We start from the raw sequence: 22,562 nt of genomic DNA, 5'->3' as shown, positions 1-22,562 counted from the left end.
TTTACACTCTATGCTAGCTATTAAAATGTTTTATTATGTATTGTGTTGACTTGCAGGGGCATAATCGAAAGAGAAGGACGCCCATCTTTCAACACAAATCGGGAGATGGGCGTCCTTCTCTCAGGGTCGCCCAAATCGGCATAATCGAAAGCCTATTTTGGGCGTCCCCAACTGCTTTCCGTCGTGGGGATGACCAAAGTTCACGGGGGCGTGTTGGCACCGTAGCAAAGGCGGGACTGGGGCGTGATTAAGAGATGGGCGTCCTCGGCCGATAATGGAGAAAAGAAGGGCGTCCCTGACGAGCACTTGGCCGACTTTACTTGGTCCATTTTTTTTCACGACCAAGCCTCAACAAAGTGCCCGAACAGACCAGATGACCACTGGAGGGAATCGGGGATGACCTCCCCTGACTCCCCCAGTGGTCACTAACCCCCTGCCACCCTCAGAAAAACAACTTTAAAAACTTTTTTGCCAGCCTCAAATGTCATACTCGGGTCCATCGCAGCAGTATGCAGGTCCCTGGAGCAGTTTTAGTGGGTGCAGTGCACCTCAGGCAGGTGGACCCAGGCCCAGCCCCCCCCCCCCCTACTTGTTACACTTGTGGTGGTAAATGTTGAGCCCTTCAAAACCCACCACAAATCCACTGTACCCACATCTAGGTGCCCCCCTTCATCCACAAGGGCTATGGTAGTGGTGTACAGTTGTGGGGAGTGGGTTTTGGGGGGCTCAGCACACAAGGTAAGGGAGCTATGCACTTGGGACCAATTTGTGAAGTCCACTGCAGTGCCCCCTAGGGTGCCCAGTTGGTGTCCTGGCATGTGAGGGGGACCAGTGCACTACGAATGCTGGCTCCTCCCATGACCAAATGACTTGGATTTGGTCGATTTTTGAGATGGCCGTCCTCGGTTTCCATTATGGGTGAAAACTGGAGATGACCATCACTAAGTTTGTCCATCTCGACATTTAGGTCGACCATTTCTAAAGTCGACCTAAATGTTGATATTTGGACTGGACATGGGGAAGGATAGGGACACAGAAAAGAGATGTTGGGCATGGAGGGGAGCGTAGGGACAAGGACACAGAGGGGAGATGTTGAATATGGGGAGGGGGGGAGATAAGGACACTGAGAGAGCTGATGCTGAACATGAGGGGAGGATAGGGATAGGGGAACAGGGGGGAGACACTGGACAGGATGGATAGGGGATGCAGAGGAAAGATGGATAGTGGACATAGAGAAGAAATATTGAAAAGTCAGGAGACCCTGGAGAGAGCTGAGAAAAAAAACACAGAGAAAATCTGAAGACACTGGGACAAAAGGAATAATGAGAAAAAAAGGTAGAAAGTATTTTTTTCTGAATTTGTGAATTGTAATATGTCAGCTTTGAGAAATGTGCATCTCTGATATCTTGCATTTCAGTTTCTATTTTTATTAGTGACAGTTTTCTATATGGGTCTGGAATGTGTTTTCTTTTTGCAGGGTTTGTTTACTGGCGATCTGAAGCCCCCCCCCTCCCTCCGCCTTGTGAGGGGGCCCGTCTCAGTTTTTCCTGCCAGGGCCCATTTAGTCCTAGCTACACCACTGGTTATTTAAGGTATTAATAATAAAACAGGTGGTGGATGATGTGATCAGTTTTTTGAAGATCATATATCTCAGGTTCTTAGGTAAAACTTGTGTGCAGAGACAGTTTGCCTTGTTACACTAAGAATTAAATTATATAGTACAACTATATTGAACTGCTGGTAATTTAGTAAGAAATACTGAACTAAAGGGGACCATTTGTCAATTTTGTTAGCATAATGGATATATTCTGCTTGTCCTTGAAGAATATCAGCCATTTCAGTGGATGATGTCATCTGATGGCACCAACATGAACAGTCTGAATTATGCAAAAGCTGTTCTAGGATTTTCCAAGCAGGCATGAAAGTTTCTGCATGCAAATCACTTCATGGTATTCGTGCAATCCGTTATCTGCAGTGATAATCAAATATGTTCTCTTTGAAGAGTGTTTTCATGGTTTTGTCCATCAAAGTCAACTTTCTTTTTCTCCTTCAGCCAGTAATATTCTTAGTTTTTGAGCCAGTGCAATTCTGGAAAAGGTACGAAGAAGGATGACCAAAATGATTAAAGGGGATGTAACTACTCTCATATGAGGAAAGGCTAAATAGGTTAAGTCTGTTCAGCTTGGCAAATATGGCTGAGGGGAGTTATGATAAAATGTGTATAAAATCCTGAATGAAGTTGAATGGGTAAATATGAATCAATTGGTTGATATATCTTGTTTTTCTTTGGAAAAAGCAAAAGTTTTTCCCAATAATGAGCATTCTCTCAAGACAGAATAATCACCCACTTAAACCTCCTTGACATCCATTAAGAAGTTGTTTTAACCTGTATTAAAGGACTGAAGGGATCCCATGTGGTATTGTGCAGAAAAGCTCGAACTATCGCTTAAACATTGGATCCTCTTCACTTCCAGTATTTAAGTGGTGGTCCAAGTTTTTGTTGAACAGTTAATAAAGAAGATTCTCTGATGAAGCAATTGATTAAATGAGCGCCTGTCAGGATCGATCTTTTTGAAATAAGAGCCACGCTGTTCTAATCCTCATTATATGCGAGCTGTTTCTTGAAATGATAGAAAAACGAACAATGAAAAAATGAAGTAAAGTCTCATGTTTTGTGAAGAAAATTTGGTCATTGCAAAGGCTGAATTAACAAGCACAGGATTACCACAAAGTGGAGGAATGTAGAACACTACGAAGGGTAGATGCTGGAAAAGCGGAGTAGTGTAGTCAACAGGACATTTCCAGAAGAAACCACGTGGACGATGAAGATATGTAAAAACAAATTTATTGCATGAAAGTACTCAAAGGACGCGACGCAGCACTGTGTTTTGGCTAATGTGCCTGCATCAGGAGTCTAGAAAAAAACATTTCTAATAATTTAAAATCTAAACAGAATATAAAGTACAACAAAACATTAAAAATAATAAGAAAATAATATAAATATACAAACATATGTATAGATCGATGGACAGGTAAATGATGTTCACATAGTGTACGAGATTAGAGAAACTCTATACTATACAAATAATTATATAGATCAAATAACAAAAAAGGTGTTCAGGTGATGTATTAGGTCTTGTTTGCCAGAGGGATTAAATACTTATTTCCCTCTGCAGAATGCAAATAAATTCATATACTTTCCACAATGTGATTTTCCGGATTTAATTTGTGATGTGCTATCTCTCACTGTTACCAATAACCTACCCTTCAATTATGGGCTGCTCATGTCTTTGTCAGTGGGCAAACTTACAAAATCAGCAAGGGATCAAATACTTATTTCCACCACTGTACTAGAAGAGACGACTTTATGCTATCTGTTTAATAGCAGAACGACAAACAAATGTCTGCGCAAATATGGATAGAAGTTACATTAAAAAAAAATGATATCCACATAGTGTACACAGAGGTGAAACGTTTGTATTATATGCATGGAAAGCGATTCATACATATATTTGGTGGTTGGTTAAAGTTTGAATTTAAAAATTGTTTTGGGTGTTTTTGAGGACCAGTGATTGAAACGTTGCTAAAGATACGCTGTGTCACCAACGTAAATAAAAGTTGGTGGCTGACATTTTGCCATGTCTGAGGTCCCTTTTTCTCCGAATATTGATAACGTGGATCTGATTAAGTTCTCTGTGAGTTTAGTTTTGCACTGTTTTACTAAGAGGACTGATATAAGCCATTGTTTGTGTTAAGATTATCAGCTGCCAAATGCCTTCGAATTCTATAAACGGCGCCCAAATTTGCGTGTGGTTCTGAGATCTGTCTGCAAATAAATTAGAAAACAAGATGTTAACAATCCAGACATTGACATTAATTGGCACTAATTTGGATTTGCAGGCAAATTGCACATGATTCTATAAACATCTGTGCCCAAATCTTCTAATGCATAACCCAAAAGGGGGTGGGCTATGGGAGGGGCGTGGGCAGGTCAAGGGTATGCACAGTGGTATAGAATTCCAGGTATCTGTGCCGAACTTGCACATCAGGATTTACACCAGGTTTCAGTTAGTGTAAGTCCTCACTAGGTGCTGTTTTATAAAGGGCGCTTATCCTGGAGCGCCCTTTATAGAACGGCACTGAGTGCTGATTTTTTTTTTTTTTTTCCCAGCACCATTTTCTGAATCTGGCCTATAGTGTGTTTTTGATGTCTGCTTTTTTTTCCCCCCCTTTAACCTAAAAAGCATAAAATAAAACTACTCCATTTGTTCAAAATTCAAAAAGCATCCCCTTCTGAACACATGCACTAAGGGGCCCTTTTAATTTTGAACTACCGGACTTCCGGTTGGGCTATGGAGGAGTGAAGAGGGGAAATATCGCTGCTCCGGAGCACCCAAGAAATCGGCATAATATTCAGCATCTAAACCTAACCCAAGAGTATAAGAATATATATAAAACGTCCCTGTATACGAAGAAGGTGGTGAGGAGACGGAAAGAGAGTGAATGGCAACGAAATCGACGCGAAAAGAAAGCCGCGAAAAAGGGCGGGCTGTAGACACCAAAATGGCGGAGAAAATTTCGCCGCCGTCCCCTACACCGAGTTCACTGTGGACCGCGGAAATAATCACGGAAGTAAAAGCGGCGGTAGAGCATGCTATGGACACTAAAATGCAAAAAATCATTGATAAATTAGATAGCATGGAGGAGAGGCACGTGTCCATGATGGCGGACATACAAGCGGCACAGCAACGGCTTGGGACGGTGGAGGATGAATTAAAGAGCATAACTACTGAACACCCAAAGTTGTCCAAACGGGTACAGGACTTAGAAGAAAAAATCGACGATCTGGAGAACCGATCGAGGCGGAACAACTTACGCCTGGTCGGTCTCCCAGAGGCCTTGCCTGACAAAGATCTGCAGAACTTTCTAGAAACTTGGATCCCGCAGGCAGCAGCGCTCCCAGAGCTGGCTGGCGACTTCAAGGTGGAGCGAGCGCATCGGTTGGGGCAGCGGCAAGCAGGGGGAGATCGACCCAGAACAGTAATCTTTAAAGCGCTCAACTATGCCCATAAAATGAAAATAATACAAGCGCTGCGTGGCGGGAAACATTTGCAATTTCAAAACCAAAAAATCCTGTGCTTTCAGGATTACTCAGCTAAGGTGTCGACCGCGAGAAAGGCTTTTGTACCACTCTGTTCAAAACTGTTTGAGATGAATTGTCGTTTTAGCCTCCTTTACCCGGCAAGACTGAGAATTCAAGATGGAGGTAAAGTGGTCCTTTTTGACCGCGTGGAGGAAGCGAAAATCTATGTGAACAAGTTGCAAGACGACAGACAGCAACCCACATAAGCAATATCATAAAGAAAGACAGATATACTTTGTGGAAATCGAGGTGGTTTGATTTTGAAGCGGATGTAAAACCACCTGTTTGGCACCTGTTTGGCAGTAGTAATTTTTCAGGACATAGGATGGAGGAACTGAACCTTATGTGCACTGCGGATGGATTGCAGCTGAGGCAGAGAGCAAATATGAAGAAGGATATCAATCACTGAAAGGAGTCTAATGAGTGAACATTGCATGGTCGGGACAATATAGCCGACAAGCTGCAATACTGAAAAACATATAATCACTACTGGGATCAGTAGAACAACTATTTGATGAGTATTATAAACACATTGGACAAGATAATGAATGGCAGGATGGCTGAGGGAGCATTGGAATGAATGGAGGATTGGAATGATGAGTGGAGCGAGGGGGGTAAAGTGATAGGTTTAAGGCCACCTGAAATGTAAAAGGTTGTACCCTGCTGTGGTCTATATAACAAAGAGTTTAGATGAAGATCATAATTCTAATACAGGTAGAGTCCCTATGGACCGGGATGGACCACAGTGGGGTATCTACAGAGGTATATAACATATGGTATAGAATGAATGACTGAATGCCACTGAAGAGATTATATGCTAGACTAGGAAGTGGCAGAGAGAAGTCTGAAGAGTGGCTGAGAGGAGGCATGCTCGAATGATCTATGAGGGACAATGCTATGTTTGAAGGAATGGAGGGAGGGGACGGATCCGACTAGCGGAAAAGGGATTGGATGACCTGTACATGCAAGGGTGGGTAGCTCTAAGTCCAGAACGGAATGGATTCGGGGAACCGAATGGGAGGACTGGGGGAAAAAGGGAAGGAGGGGGGGGATGGGAGTTTGGGGAGATGGGAGGGGTTTTCGGGGGGAGGGCATTGCGCACAATTTGTAGAAACATTGGATGGGGGTAAAACTAAGAATTTGGAACATTCAAGTCTGGAGGGGGGGCGGAGGCTGGGACGCCCTCTCACAAATAAGAGAAGAAAGACACTAGAGGACACTACCCAAAGGGAGAGATTAGGGATAGGTTAATATGTCTAACCTAAAATTTATTACTTGGAATGTTGGAGGGATTCACTCCCCAATAAAGAGGCATAAAATCTTGAAAGTACTTAGAGATAGGGGGACCTCCGTTGCCTTCTTGCAGGAGACGCACCTTTCCGCGATGGAGCATGCTAAGCTTAAAAGATGGTGGGTGGGCAATCTTGTAGAAGCTCCAGCAAAAGGAAGGAAGGGGGGTGTAGTAATTTTATTCAAAAGGGCCTGCACTTAGAGATAAAGAAGGTCATTGTGGACCCAGAGGGCAGATATGCTTTGGCCTCGGTAATCCTGGAGCGCCAACCTATGCTATTGTGCAATCTTTATGCCCCAAACATCTTTGACCGAACATTTTATACAAAGGTGATTAGACAGATATTGGACATGGGGGATATACCGATAATATTAGGAGCAGATCTTAACGATGTGGCAGATCCTCAAATGGATAGATCCAACCCTACTGACAGAGAATTAACAAGGATAGTGAGAGGGGTGAACCTATTAGAGTCAGCATTGGGTCTGGTGGATGGATGGCGAACATTAAATCCTTTGGAGAAGGACTTTACACACATGTCAAGGGCACACTCCACACTATCTAGAATAGATTATCTGCTAATATCAAGAGAACTCTTCACGCAGGTCGAAAACACAAAAATAGGGCCCATAATGATATCCGATCATGCTTGGGTGGAGTTAGGCCTTCGGGGAGGGCGTTCTGGGCAAATGGAGAGCGGTTGGAGATTCCCATCGCATCTATATAGAGATAGAAACTTCACTCCATTCTTACTCTCCAAGTGGCAACAATATAAAATAGATAATGAACAGCACAGATCAAATGTAACTCTGTTCTGGGAGACAGCAAAGGTGGTGCTCAGGGGAGAAATCATTTCATATGTGAGTCACCAAAAGAGAGTGAGGAGGCGAGAGCTTTTACGCCTAGAAAAACAAGTGACTGTCCTACGACAGCAATATGGAGTGAGTCACTCATTGCAAATAAAGAAGCAATTATTGGAAACCCAACAAACATTAAACGAGCTAATACATCTAGAGGCCAAGAAATCATGGGCGTACTATAAATATCAACTATATAAGTTCGCGAATAAGGGTAGCGCTCTCCTGGCTAGATTAGCAAAGGGTAGTACGGGTCGGAGTAAGATAGCCACTCTGGTGGATTCAAAAGGGAAGCGGGTGAATGATGATAAAGCAATCAACAAAGTGTTTAGGGAATTCTTTGCTAAACTGTATGAGTCACAGCAATCTCAGTTGGTAGATAGTGACGTTTACCTGAATAGCATAGAGCTTCCTAGAGTAACGAGTGAAGAATTATCACAGCTGAGTGCCCCAATAGACACAGAGGAAGTGGCATGGGTAATTAAGCAAAGTGCTCTGGGAAAGGCGCCAGGTCCTGACGGGCTCCGCAATGAGTTCTATAAATTATTACAGGACGATATTGGTCCGGTCCTGACAGAGGTCTTTCAGGAATCTATTCAGCAACGAGCCCTCCCGAGACATCTGAACACAGCACAGATTATAGTTTTAAGGAAACCAGGTAAACCTGAAGATCAGCCAGAATCTTACCGTCCCATATCCCTACTTAACACTGAGGTCAAACTTTTGGCCAAGATATTGGCAAACAGACTGGCAAGAGTATTACCATCATTAGTAGCTGAGCCACAAGTGGGGTTTACTCGGGGAAGGGTTATAGCCAAAAATATAAGACGGATTCTGGCGGCTTTGGAGACAATTGGAAGGGAAGGACACCCAGCTTTACTCATCAGCTTTGACGCTGAAAAAGCGTTTGACAGAGTGGACTGGGGCTTCATGTTTGGTATATTAAAGGCTTACGGGATAGAAGGCTGGTTTAATGAAGCTGTGCAAACATTGTATAAAGACCCCGAAGCCCGTGTATACGCAAATGGTATAACTTCAGATAGATTTAAGATTAGAAGAGGAACTAGACAGGGATGCCCTCTCTCCCCTCTGCTATTTGTTCTAACTCTGGATCCACTGCTGCGGGAACTGCAGCTTAATCCCGATGTAAAGGGGGTACATATAGGGGACTTTCTTTTTAAAACAGCTGCGTTTGCAGATGACCTATTGGTATTGATAACTGAACCTAGAGATTCCCTCCCCTACCTGATGGAGAGTCTGGCGGAATATGGGGACTTTTCTGGTTTCCGATTAAATCTTTTAAAATCAGAAGCGTTGGCTGGTTCAGATGATTTGCGGAGGTTGTGGGGAGAGGGATTCCCATTGCAGTGGGCAAACGCATCATTTAAATATTTAGGAATCCAGCTGGCAATGGACCCGACGAGGTTATATGACATTAATGTGCAAAGGTTCCTTCGGGAGACAAAGGAGCAACTGATGCACTGGGCAAATTTGCCATTGACTTTATTGGGACGATTGCATTTGTTCAGAATGATGGTCTTCCCTAGATGGCTCTATCTTCTACAAACCCTTCCTCTGTGGCTACTCAAAAAAGATTTAGAAACCCTTAGGAAATTAGTGATGAAATTCTGCTGGGGGGGTAGAAAACCTAAAGTGAGATGGAAATACCTATTAGGGGCACAAAAGATGGGGGGCTTAGGACTCCCAGACATCCGCAAGTATAACCAGGCGTGTCTGTTAAGACATTTGAAAGATTGGTTGATGGATTCAGATACTTATACACATGTGGAGCTTGAGCGAGACCTCTTTAGGCCTTGGCACCTGGTATCTTTGATACACTCTCCAAGGAGAGATTTACCAGAAAAAGTAAGAGGAAGTGTGCTATTAAAGTCAATGAGACATGTGTGGAAAACGGTGCTCATGTATTGGGGGCAGGATAGTAGAGGAAGTGTGTGGTTGCCTCTGAGGGGGAATGTTTCATTCAGGCCCGGAGATGAAAATAGGATTTTCCGATTATTAGAGAGTAGGGGAGTCCATTCGTTGGACGAGCTGGTAAGGGAAGATGGATCCTTGCTCTCGTACGCTGACTTCTTGGAGAAGTGTGGGCAGAAAACGGCCACTTGGCTGGCGTACAGGCAGTTATATCACTATGTGCATACCCTCCCACCAGATAGTCTACACCCACGATTTGGGAGACAATTAAGAGAATTATTAGAAGGAGATGCAGCGGGACAAATCTCAGTGTCCTGGTTTTACAATAAATTAGGTAGGCTTGCAAGGGAACGGGACCTGACAGAGGTGGCACATAGATGGAGTATAGAGTCAGGCAGAAACATCTCTACACAGTTAATATCGTCAGCTCTTCAGAGTGGGGTAACCATAGTTCACAATGCAGAATTACAGGAGTGTCACTTCCGCACTATCCATCGGGCCTATTTCTCTCAGAGACAAGCTTTTAGAGCAGGAGTCTTGACCACACAGAACTGTAGGAAGTGTCTTAGGTTGGAGGCAAACTTATTTCATGGGATTTGGCAATGTAGGTCAATATCATCATTCTGGGCGGCAATTGGTAGATACCTGACAAGGGTGTTGGGGCGCACAATCAGCATAACATTTGAAAGAGCTATATTCAGTATGCCCAGACTCTGGATGGGAACCACGAGGGGAGAGAAATTGTTTCTCAGCAAGGCCTGCATATTGGGGAAAAAATGCATCTTACTCCACTGGACTGAGGATTGCCCACCCTCCTTTTGGCACTGGAGGAATAGACTCCAGGAACTATTGACATGGGAGTCTAGAGGAGCGGGACTGTCGCCGGGAAGGCAGCGGAGGTTTCTAGCAATCTGGGGGGCATATATAAACACCATATCACCTAAGGCGAGAAGTCAGATCTTGAATAGACTTCCCTGGGACCAGTGAAGGGAATTGGACTATAAGCAATGCGCAGGGAGGGGAAGGGAGGGGGGGAGGGGGGGGATTTTGGGGGAATAAGGAAAGAGTCTTGGCTAGGTAGGTTAAAGGATGGATGAGGCCCTGATCTCAAGACCATACCTGACATTTGTTTAACGAGGTCAATATATATTACGGTTATTTCCCAGTTCAGGGAAGGTTTTAGATGACTGAGGCTCAGGTCATTTTGAAGTTAATAAAGTTAATAAAGTATACCAACCTGAGAAGGAGGGGGAAGGGATGGGGGGCATAGGGGGGAGAAAAGCTTCTAAAACACAAAATAGATGGTTGTTTTGTATTATCTTTAACCTTGGTCTACAAGAGGATACTGCCGCAATATTAAACGGCCAGGTATGTGATCTGCGATTTCGGTGGATCAAGATAGGCAACCAATCAGCAACATACAACAAGAGTTATTAGTTGAATTTAATATTTTATTTGGATGTTTATGTACAAACAAAGAGATAAATATTCTGTTTATAAGCACAAAGGTTTGGGAGGGGAGAAAATGTGGGAGGGAGGGAGGGGGGGGGGGGGAGGAAAAAACCTAGATAACAGAAACCAATGATTGTTCCATATAAGTATGTTATATTATTTACACACTTTTACATCGAAATGTACATTCATGTTTAACATGCTGAACCATTAATAAAAACTGTTGAAATATAATTTTGAACTACCGCCCGGATACCATGTGGCCTGGACGGTAATTTCATTTTCTACACGCCCTGGATAATTTCTGGTGTGTGGCGCTAACTGGGTGGTAATCAGCATTGTACGCACGCTGACAATTACCGCCTGGTTAATGCATGAGACTTTATCGCTAGGTCAATGGGTGGCAGTAAAGGCTCAGGCCCAAAATGGATGTGCGCCAATTTTTATTTTGCCGCATGTCCATTTTCGTCTTAAAAAAAAAAAAAAAGGCCTTTTTTTGCAGGTGCTCTGAAAAATGGACCTTCGCGCGTCTAACACGCATCTACACCAGCGCATGCCACTTTTCAGAGCACCTTAGTAAAAGGTCCCCTAAATTTGTTGTTAAACATGAAACCATATATTGATTATTTAATAAAGTAATTTGAGTAGGTCACAGTATCTGACAGTGAGCTCCTATAATAAACGTGTTTGTTGTGAAATATTAGGAGCAGTGTGTTTTGATTATCATGTTCCAAGACACACATGGAATATTGCAAATATGAATTCTGTTTTACCAAGTCTTAGAGCTGTGGTGTAATACTTTCTGATTCTGTTTTACACAGTAAAAATTTAATATGCAGTTACTCTTGACTAATGTAGATGCATCTGTTAATGGACACTCAATTTCCTAGTAACATTTTGTGCTGAGTAGTTTGTGGGATTTTTATTTTCTTTATTGCACATTAGATACAATTTCTCCCTGCATCAGGATTTATGTTCCACTGGAATATAAATGTATTAAACTACAATACAACAGTGTTCATTTATCAGCGAAGAACTTACAAAATATTTTAGTATACAATAGCAAGATCAAACATATAAACGGCGAGTGACCGAACTCACTCGCAAATGCGCAGTAAAGACCCTCTCTGTCCCGCCCCCGCGTCGATACGTGATGACGGGGGCGGGAGAGAGAGGGTCTCTACTGCGCAAGGGGAGGGACGAAACCGCCGTCGCTACCGCTTCCCCCCCCCCAAGGTCGCCGCCACCACTCCCCCCACCCGGAGTCGCCGCCGCCACCCGGGCCAGGCCCTCGCTCTGCTATAGAAACAGCGTCAACGCAGCACACAGCTCAGCTGAGCTGCCATCGGCCTTTCTTCCCTGCCGGGCAAGGGCGGGACACAGGCAGAGAAGAAGGACGGCAGCTCATCTGAGCTGTGTGCTGCGTTCCCGCGCTGTTTCAATAGTGAAGCGAGGGCCCGGCCTGGGTGGAGGGGTGGTGGCGACTCCGGGGGGGGGGCGTAGCGGTGACCTCGGCGGCGGGGGGGGGGGCCTTGCAGCTGCGAGGAGAAGGGGCCTTTCAACCTCCCCCCCCCGTCCTATACTAGCCCGTTTTTACGGGCTTAACGGCTAGTTTAAATATAAAGCAAAATGCAAACATGGTTCTAAGTTTAGCCAGTTATAGTCTGTGTGATTTTGTGATATTGTATCTCAGACAAATTATTTAAAAAAATGTTTCTACATTACATATGAGTATAGATAGATAAAGGATTTGAATTTATCCTGATGACCCCTGGCCTCCAAACAGGTGAAATATTGAAGCACTATATGTACTGCAAGTTTAGATCTGTGTATCAATTGTTTTTATGTATCCTGCTTTTGCTTTTTAGTCCGAATCAAAACTTTACAATGGCTCTGAGAAGGACATTTCTTCAAATAAACTCACAAAAAAGGAAACTCTCAAGGTGAGCTGAGCTTGCTTCTTACTTGTAACTATCACAGCTTGAGGATAAATGTATTGAGCTTTGGAGAAAGGATCATTGATCAAATAGTCTGTTTATCCACAGCTGATGTGCAAATGGTACCAAGAGGTAACTAACTATGTGATCCTTTGCCATCTTTGGGTTCTGCTATGTGCATAGAAGGTTAGGGGACTGAGACATGGTGAAAACTGGAACAATGAGATTTTAACAAAATAACAATAAGTACAAGATAAAGCAATAGTTCATTTATCTTTTTAAAATTTTGAATTATAAATTCCTCCGTAGTTACTGTTTTCCTTTGGAGTGGTCCTTGCTTTTTCCAAAGGCCATAGTGTGTCCTAAAATCATTAATAGTGGATATTGGTGTGCCCTATTCCATTTATTTGCCCTATTTAGCAGAGGATTTTACAATAGGGCATCTTAAAAAATATTATCAAAACACACTTTATTTATAAAGGCAACATAGATGCTTCTGTGCATTGCAAAATAGGCTGCACAAATTTACACCTGCTTTAAGGCAGGTCCAAATATTTGAGGGGTCCTTTTACTAAGCCGTGGTAAGAAGAGGTCTGCGGTAGTGTGGGCGTGTGTTTTTGGTGTGCATTGGGCCATTTTTTACCATGGCTGGGGAAAAAAGGCTTTAAAAACAAATGGGGGCAGTAAATGGCCATGCACTAAAGTAGCGAGCAGCTGTTTACTGCCTGAGCCCTTATCGCCACCAATTGATGTAGTGGTAAGGGCTCACACACTACTTGCTTGGTAGCGTGCACCAATGTGGTCGTGCTGCTGATTGTTGCTTTGAATGCCCCCATGGTAGAAAATAGAAAAATATTTTCTACTGCGCGAAACGGTGTGTGCCAACTTTGAAATTACCACCAGGTGGGCGCACTAACCGGGCAGGAGTGTTAATTTGGTGCGTGCTACATGCGCAGTAGCCCTACTGCTGCTTTGTAAAAGGGCTCCTGAGTGCACTCTATGTATTCGTTCTATAAAGTACCTGTATATATCACAACTGTGCCTCTGCTCTGCCCAAACTATGCCTCTGAGAATGCCTGTGCACGGATAGCGTAAAAGTATGCAAGCTCTTGTTGGCATCCAGGCAGTTTTATAATAGCTACTTCTTGCCTGTAAAACATGTTTCACATGCAGAAAATGCTTTGTAAAATTACACCCCTGTGTATGAAATTTTACTGTTTGCTTTGCAAGTAATTATTTTTGTGTATTTAATAAAATTATAAAATATGGTGCCAGAAAACAATTATATAGCTTATTTAGCCTACCTAAACCACACTATTACTCAGCTCTAATAATCCCCTTCCTCTCCCTCAGAGAACATCTGTTTTTCTCCCATGCTTTCTTGAATTCAGATATTGTTATCTGCACAGATGTTTACTCAGAATAGTCCCGTCTATCCCTTTTCACTCTCATCCTTTAACGTCTAATTCCAGAGCCTCCTTTCTACTGAAGGAGGTTCACTTCTCTGCTTTTATACTTTGTAGGTATTTAGATTTATCATTTCTCCCCTTTCCTGCTTCCTATCCATGGTACACATGAGTGGAGGAGTGGCCTAGTGGTTAGGGTGGTGGACTTTGGTCCTGGGGAACTGAGGAACTGAGTTTGATTCCCACTTCAGGCACAGGCAGCTCCTTGTGACTCTGGGCAAGTCGCTTAACCCTCCATTGCCCCATGTAAGCCGCATTGAGCCTGCCAAGAGTGGGAAAGCACAGGGTACAAATGTAACAAAAATAAAATAGATACTATTGGAGAGTCTACATGGAATGTTGCTACTATTGGAGATTCTACATGGAATGTTGCTACTATTGGAGATTCTACATGGAATGTTGCTATTCCACTAGCAACATTCCATGTAGAAGGCTGCACAGGCTTCTGTTTCTGTGAGTCTGACGTCCTGCACGTATGTGCAGGACGTCAGACTCACAGAAGCAGAAGCCTGCGCGGCCACATTGGTGATCTGCAAGGGCCGACTTGTACATGGAATGTTGCTATTCCACTAGCAACATTCCATGTAGAATCTCAAATAGTAGCAACAGTGGAGGAGTGGCCTAGTGGTTAGGGTGGTGGACTTTGGTCCTGGGGAACTGAGGAACTGAGTTCAATTCCCACTTCAGGCACAGGCAGCAGCTCCTTGTGACTCTGGGCAAGTCACTTAACCCTCCATTGCCCCATGTAAGCCGCATTGAGCCTGCCATGAGTGGGAAAGCGCAGGGTACAAATGTAACAAAAATAAAATAGATGCTATTGGAGATTCTACATGGAATGTTGCTACTATTGGAGATTCTACATGGAATGTTGCTACTATTGGAGATTCTACATGGAATGTTGCTATTCCACTAGCAACATTCCATGTAGAAGGCTGCGCAGGCTTCTGTTTCTGTGAGTCTGACGTCCTGCATATTGTAAACTTTTCATTTTCTTTTTATTTTGAGATTTATTTTCTGACTCTCTCTTGCTGTAACTCCTCTATGTCTCCCTCAAATGGACTGCATTTCCTATTCTGCTCACTCTGACCTAGCTCTCTGGGTGCTGGTTTGCACTATGTGTAGAAGATCTGGGGTCTCCATGCCAGTGTTGGTGCTCTTTTACCCTCTCTCCTGGTGCATTGAGGTCTTCTACTAATGTTGGTGCCACTTTGCCCCTCTTTCCATTCTTTTGGTTTTTCATTGCAGTGATTGTGCCACTTTGCTCCTCAGTTTGGTGTCTTCATGCCACTCTTGGTTCACTAAAGCTAATGCTTCAAATTGGTTAGTCTGTAAGGTGCCATCTGCCTTTGTCAGTTTTGTTATACCAGACTAACACAGCTACCTCATCTGTGGCAGATTAAAAATAGATGGAAAACCCCAATTGTATGTGCAAAATTGCTTGCCCTGTTGACTTTAATGAAGCTGAATGAGTCTGACACTGAAAACGAACCGAACCCAAAATGTTGCTGTGTACATTGCTATCCTCCTATACTGTACTGTTCACGGGGGTTTTTGCAACCCAGTATGAAAAGATTGAGGTTCATAGATGAGCTGCTTTAATTTGCATCAGGGTCGGTAATCAGCTATTTTAGATTTGTGAAAGTTTTTTTTATGTAGCTTGATTTTTGTCAAAAAATATATTTAACTCGGTTAAAGGGGGTTTTTTTTGTGTGTGTGCTGTGTGTGCAATATTCTGTAGAAAAACTGTATGAGATTTTACTAACAGCCATATTTGTGTGTAAGTCCCAATAGCAAAACAATGATGATAATATGGAAATGGTGAATAAAATTCCATGTACATTATTTCTTCGGCCCTGTGTAATGGTATATTTTTACTTACTTTGAGGGCAGATTCCAAACTGCCTGCATATCTTCTAAATCCACAGCTTAATTGTATCCATGAACTTCCTACCCTGTTTTCAAATGAAGATACTTTACCTTTCACAACCTCATTTTTGTGTGGGTACTTTTTCTGAGTAAAATAATACATGTAATGAGTAGCTATTAAATATATTTTAATGCTTCCAGGAAGAATATGCCCAGGAAGCATTACATGTATTTCTGTGCTTTTTGAACTTTAACTTGGTCTTGAATTGGAGTGTATTGCCTAAGATGTGATTAGTATATCAGTTGAATAGGCATTTTGTATTGATCATTTTAATGAAGTTTTATGGGTCATAGTTTTGCACTCAGATTGGTAGATGTACGAACTACAGATTTTTAAAATAAGTATGGGTCATGTATTTCATGTACTGTCTTTCTATGGTACAACCAAAGTGGCTTGCATATTATATACAGGTACTTTCTCTGTCCCTAGTGGACTCAATCCAATTTTTTGTACCTGGGGCAGTGGAGGGTTAAGTGACATGCCCAGATTTACAAGGAGCTGTAGTGGGAATTGAATCTGGTACCACTAGTTCTTAGCCCACTGCACTAACCATTAGGCTATTCCCTCCAACTTAATAACAAACAACAAAATAATGTAATAACTTGCTGAAAGGTTTATAACCCCCCCCCCTTTTCCTTATAATCAGTGGGAATTAGATGTTTATTACAAGAGCATTTATGTATGCTGTACATACCTGCTTTCTGTGTGACACACTCTTGCTTTGGATTTGCAGTTTGTGTTTTTGTAACCTTAAGCAACAGGAAAGATAGTTGCTGTGCAACCCTCTGGCATCTGAAAGCACCATGGGATTTAAGGTCTGGGATTCAGACTGCAATGCTTAACATTGGAACATCCTCATGAAAGAGAAGAGAAAATCAGTAAAATTAGAAACAACTGGGGGAAATGGAATGACTATACAAAGGTGCAAGGATGAAAAAAATGAAAGAATGAAATTGCATTGCCCACAAGGTTTTGGTATTCTGGTACATTTATCTGGCTGTTATGAAATTTATGATTTGTTTCACTTTCATCTGTGACAGGTTCAGAAGAAAAATTACCGGGAAGAGAAGAAGAGAGCTACAAAAGAATTGCTTAGCACAATCACAGATCCATCGGTTATTGTCATGGCCGATTGGTTGAAGGTCAGAGCCTGCATTTGAAACCTTGAGTCTGTGCTCAGGGACGTGCTTGCTGTTTATTCATCAAAATAGAAGCAACCCAGACCCCTAGTGTATTGTTGAATAATATTTTTCCACTGGTTGTGCATCTATTAATTGAATCCCCCAAAGGTTTCGGATTTGAGTCTCTTGAAAATATGCTGCCTTTGTTTCTCACAGCAGGAGCCTTGGCTACAGCTATCTTATACATAATGAAAATCTTATTTGTGTGTACCTAAAAAGTAATGTTTTTGGATTTCCTTAGTAAGATCTTTATGGAATGGAGATTAATTTATTGAGGGGCATAATCGAAGGGGGCTTTTGATTATGCCGATTTGGGCGACTCTGGAAGAAGGACGCCCATCTCCCGATTTGTGTCGAAAGATGGAAGCCCTTCTCTTTCAAAAATAAGCCTGATTGTGTGTAAAATATATAGATTATATATAGATATATAGTACAATATTTACTGTTAGCACAAGTATAGCCTATTAAATGCAACAAAAGGATTCTTTACCACAAGTGCAAAATGATCAGGAGTTATTTAAAAAATGGTTGCTTAATATGTAGGTAGATGTATGCTCTTTAAATTTCGAAGTTGTGATTGCAGTTAAATTGTATAGTAATATCTGCTAGTTAAATTGGTATGAAACCAGACCCGGTTAACCTTTCAGTGGATTTTGTACTCAGGCATGATGCAGTTATACCAGCACACATCACGGCACCTATAGAGGCGTATTTTCAAAGCACTTAGCCTTACAAAGTTCCATAGAAACCTATGGAACTTTGGAAGGTTAAGTGCTTTGAAAATATGCCTCTATGGAACTTTGGAAGGTTAAGTGCTTTGAAAATATGCCTCTCTGGAACTTTGGAAGGTTAAGTGCTTTGAAAATATGCCTCTATGGAACTTTGTAAGGCTAAGTGCTTTGAAAATATGCCTCTCTGGAACTTTGGAAGGTTAAGTGCTTTGAAAATATGCCTCTATGGAACTTTGTAAGGCTAAGTGCTTTGAAAATATGCCTCTATGGAACTTTGGAAGGTTAAGTGCTTTGAAAATATGCCTCTATGGAACTTTGGAAGGTTAAGTGCTTTGAAAATATGCCTCTATGGAACTTTGGAAGGCTAAGTGCTTTGAAAATGAGCCCCATAGTAAACAACATGGAAAAGGCATTCAAAATATAAGGCCCTTATTCCTGGTTCTCTATGAATGTATTGATGACGATGATGGATATTTGTAGCCCATCCTATAATTAGGTTCAGAACGGGTTAACAATATAAGAAAAGGATACATAGATCCAGAAACACAATATTATGTTCTACAATGAGATTAACTACAATGTCAGTAAAAATTTTGAAAACAAATATGTTTTTAACAGCTTACGAAAAAGCATGCACGATAAACATAGTCTTATTTTGACTGGAAGAATATTCCAAATTTTTCCCGTTTGACATGTGAATGATTTCTCATAGCAACTTTTCAGTTTAACACCTCCAAAGGAAGGAAATTGCAACACAAGAGATGTACAAGTTAGTCAACACCCAGGGTCACCTGAAAGGGATATCAATAATGTCACATCAGTTGGATTATAACCCTCAAAATAGTAAATACAAAACACATCTTAAAAATGATCCATGCTTTCACTGGAAGCCAATCTAAATCAATCAACAAAGGGAGACGTGTGATCAAATTTAGTTCTATGAAAAATTAAGTCTGGTTTCTGTAATCTGAATCGGCTGTAATTTTTGCGTCTGCCTTTGAGTGATACCGATATACAAAGAATTACAGTAATTTAGCTGTGAGAGAACTAACAGTTGCACCAATACTTAGAAATTAATGGAAATCAGAACGGACTAATCAAAGTTGTTTCAACTTAAAAAATGCTTTCTGAGATAAATGTTTAATCTGAGCATTCATAGTTAAGGTGGAATCCAGAATAACACCACAAGAGTTCTTGGGGTTATTTATTGTCAATTGAGTGCCGTCGGAACAAGGAATAAACAGGAATGTTATCTGTATACACTAAACCAGAGAACTTTTCTTATCTGTATTCAATTTAAGATTGAAAGAAAAGGCCCAATAGCTAATTTTCTCTATGTAATTATTAATCTTAGAAAAGGTAACATCTCGAGAAAAATGCATAGAAAACAACATAAAGATATCAGCAGCATATGACAGAAGTTTCGTGCCAGTCTCCAGTACAATATTTTCAAGTGAGCTCATACGGATGTTTATATAGGAGTGGGGAACTAGGAGAACCTTGCAGGACTCCACAAGGAGATTTCCATGAAAAAGAAACGACACCATCCTTGACAACAAAATAACGCCTATTTTTCAAAAATAAACTAAGCCATTGAAATAGTAACAGTAAAACCTAATTCTGCTAACTTGACAAGAAGTTTATTATGATTGATATATTTGCAGCCTTTGGCACAAATTGTAGTAGCACAATATCTACACCTTTACATAGCATACTTCTAACGTCAGTTGTCAATAATAGGAATTTCCTAAAACCATGTTGATATTCATAAAATGAATCAGTTCTCAATACATAATCTGATAATTGAGATCTTACTACAAATTCCATGAATTTGGTGAAACAAGGTATATTTGCAATTGGTCTATAGTTAGCAGCATGAGGTAAATTTGTGTCAATAAGCTTTGGTATTGAAGTTAAGACATTATCTCCCGGGGGGGGGGGGGGGGGGGGGGGGGGAGGGTTGAAAACCATCCTTGATTTAACACCAAACTGATCCTGTAAACTAACCTATTGCTTGATATGCAGCTAGTATTATATTGCTTTTTAAAACAATATTTTCTAAGTACTTACATCTAAAATATTCACTTTCCACAGATTCGTGGAACATTGAAAAGCTGGACCAAACTGTGGTGTGTGTTGAAGCCTGGTGTACTACTGATCTATAAAACTCCAAAAAATGACCAGTGGGTCGGGACTGTATTATTGAATGCATGTGAAATAATTGAGAGGCCATCAAAAAAGGATGGATTTTGCTTTAAGATCTTTCATCCATTGGAGCAATCCATTTGGGCTGTCAAGGTAAGCAAATACTCATTCTCAAAATATTTGGAATAATCCTATATAATAAAAAGCACCTCCAACATTCTGAAGCTGACTCTGTGGCACTGTGGCAGTGTAGGGTTCGTAAGTCTGTAGTTCAGCGTTTCATTGGTTCTCACTGTCCCCGCCCTCACGTCGAAGAAACGGAACGCTGCATAGTTGCCAAGCAAACAAAAGTGACATCACAGTAACGAAGAACCAATCAGACAGAACGGAACTTGGAGGAGGGAAGTGGAGTGGATTGAATCTCTAACAAACAATCATATACAGGGAGGTACGAACATCAGTGGAGGCAAGTGCACAGAACGGAAGGGAAGACAAACATTTAATCACTTTGTCACTCACACACACACACACACACACACACTCAATCACTCTGTGTATCTCTCTCTTACACTGTCTGTAAAACACACTGTCACTCGCAGTCTCTCACATGGGCAACTGTATGTTGCATTCTCACGAGGAAGGAGCTCTTCTGATGTGATTGTTAAACTGATTGAAGGGCCTGAACAAGGAAAACTTTTACCACATTGTAACGTAGTTTACACAAAAAATATTGTATATAAAGAAATCTTACACATGTAAACAACAATTATATTCAGAATACAACCGTGGAAACATTAATGGCAGGAACTCATTACATTGCTAGCGCCCGTTTCATTGTGTTAAGAAACAGGCCTTTTTTTACTAGTGTAGTATACCTAAAGGGTTTAAAAACAAAACAAAACATCAGGGGTTTCTTTTACCAAACTGGGGAAAAGAGTCTTTTCTGTGTACTAAGGCCATTTTTACTGCTGGGGTAAAATGGCTGATTTTCCTACTTTTACTATCAGTGGCCACAAGCTAATTTTCCCATTAGCGTGTGAGCCTCTACCGCCACCTATTGGCTGCGTACGCCTTGTAGCGCTATAAGAAATGCTAAATAGTAGTAGTAGTAGGCGGTAGGGACTCGCACATAATTGGTTAGCGAATGGTAGTGCCCACATGTTTAACCAGTTTAGTGAGAGCATCCCCAGACCCACCCCCAGCGCTAAAAAATAAATTATGTTTTTTAGTGTGTGGGTAGTGCATGCGCATCCCCAAATTACTGCAGGATGCCTCCCTGCACCCGGGGTAAGCCATTTTTTTTTTCTACGTTAAGCATGCATGCAGGTTTATAAAAGGGCCCCCAGGAGATTACTATGTGGGTTTTTTTTATTTATTTTTTGTCCTCTAGTACATAAAAGTTTTCAGTGGTGACATAAGTACTTACAGTTTAGACACACATTACTTATGGGTAATCAGTCAGATAACATAAGCACTAATTTGATGATAGTTGTCTTTTTTTGTGGAAAATGATAGTGCAAGCTACTTATTTCTAATTATACTGAATTACACTGTATTAATCCCTTAGGGCTCCATTCTACGAAGAATAGTAGATAAACCAATGATGCTATTATTTTTCTAATGACCATAAGCACATTTGAAAAAACTGCTTCTTTTTAGTTAGCTGTTCAGCTGGAGAACAGATTTCAAATCATTATTCCTTTTTTTAGTTCAGATGAAATAAAAAGCAGAATCACAAGATTGTATTTGTAGAATAGTTTTCCTCAAATGCACTGCTGATACCTTTTAGAAATTGAATTTTTCAGTTTTCATTAGATTTGAGGGAGAGGTTTCCTTGCGACAGTAAAGTTGATTCCATATCAAGGGGGGAAAAATAGGTATTAGGTTATATAAAGTAGAAAAATAGATTAAGAGCAAGACCAATGAAGAGAGAAAAATAAATTGTAAAAAAGATATTTGGAAAAAGATAGCATTAATACTGCAGGATTTTAAAGTTGTTTTCATTACTGTAATTAATCATAATGTCAGAAGACAACATAGCAGAAACAAATAAGGATCTCTTCAAATTACTTGATTTTTTTTTTCAGGTTGAGTGATGTCAAAATTTTAGAATGTTTTAACACTAGTGCATTGGTTTTACATTCTTTTTAAGGGTCCTAAAGGTGAAACAGTTGGTTCAATAACACAGCCATTGCCCAGCAGTTATCTGATCATCCGGGCTACCTCAGAGTCAGATGGTAAATTATTTGTTTATATTTAAACATCAGAAGTGCTTGCCTCTTGGAGATGTCAAGGCTGCCTTTGTGCAAACGATTCCTTTTCATCCTGCTAGACCAGTCCACACCAGTGGGTTCTGCCACCACACTAGCAAATGGAGGCAGAGAAGCTGTACTTTCCAGTCAGATCTTCTCTATAAGGAGTGGTGCAGCCTGGATCCTAACGATATTTCTCTGCCTCCAGCAGGATTTTTCAGGATCAGCCTGACTCCTGAGGGTCAGGC

At 41.4% G+C, this 22,562-nt stretch overlaps 1 protein-coding gene across 6 annotated transcripts in view; it reads left to right on the top strand.

Annotated features, from left to right (window-relative positions):
- The window catches only part of OSBPL8 (oxysterol binding protein like 8), a 164,812-nt gene that overhangs the window by 83,494 nt on the left and 58,756 nt on the right, over nt 1-22,562 (top strand). For all 6 annotated transcript variants that reach the window (XM_030214139.1, XM_030214143.1, XM_030214140.1 and 3 more), the window contains 4 exons: nt 12,544-12,618; nt 17,046-17,147; nt 20,012-20,215; nt 22,215-22,299. In XM_030214139.1, coding sequence (XP_030069999.1) covers nt 12,544-12,618; nt 17,046-17,147; nt 20,012-20,215; nt 22,215-22,299 — 466 coding nt within the window. The remainder of the gene's footprint in view (nt 1-12,543; nt 12,619-17,045; nt 17,148-20,011; nt 20,216-22,214; nt 22,300-22,562) is intronic.

The sequence above is a fragment of the Microcaecilia unicolor genome, chromosome 9 (assembly GCF_901765095.1).
Source record: "Microcaecilia unicolor chromosome 9, aMicUni1.1, whole genome shotgun sequence".
Taxonomy (NCBI): Eukaryota; Metazoa; Chordata; class Amphibia; order Gymnophiona; family Siphonopidae; genus Microcaecilia; species Microcaecilia unicolor.
The sequence above is the reverse complement of the archived record's forward strand: the minus strand, read 5'-3'. Positions and strand labels throughout refer to the sequence as shown.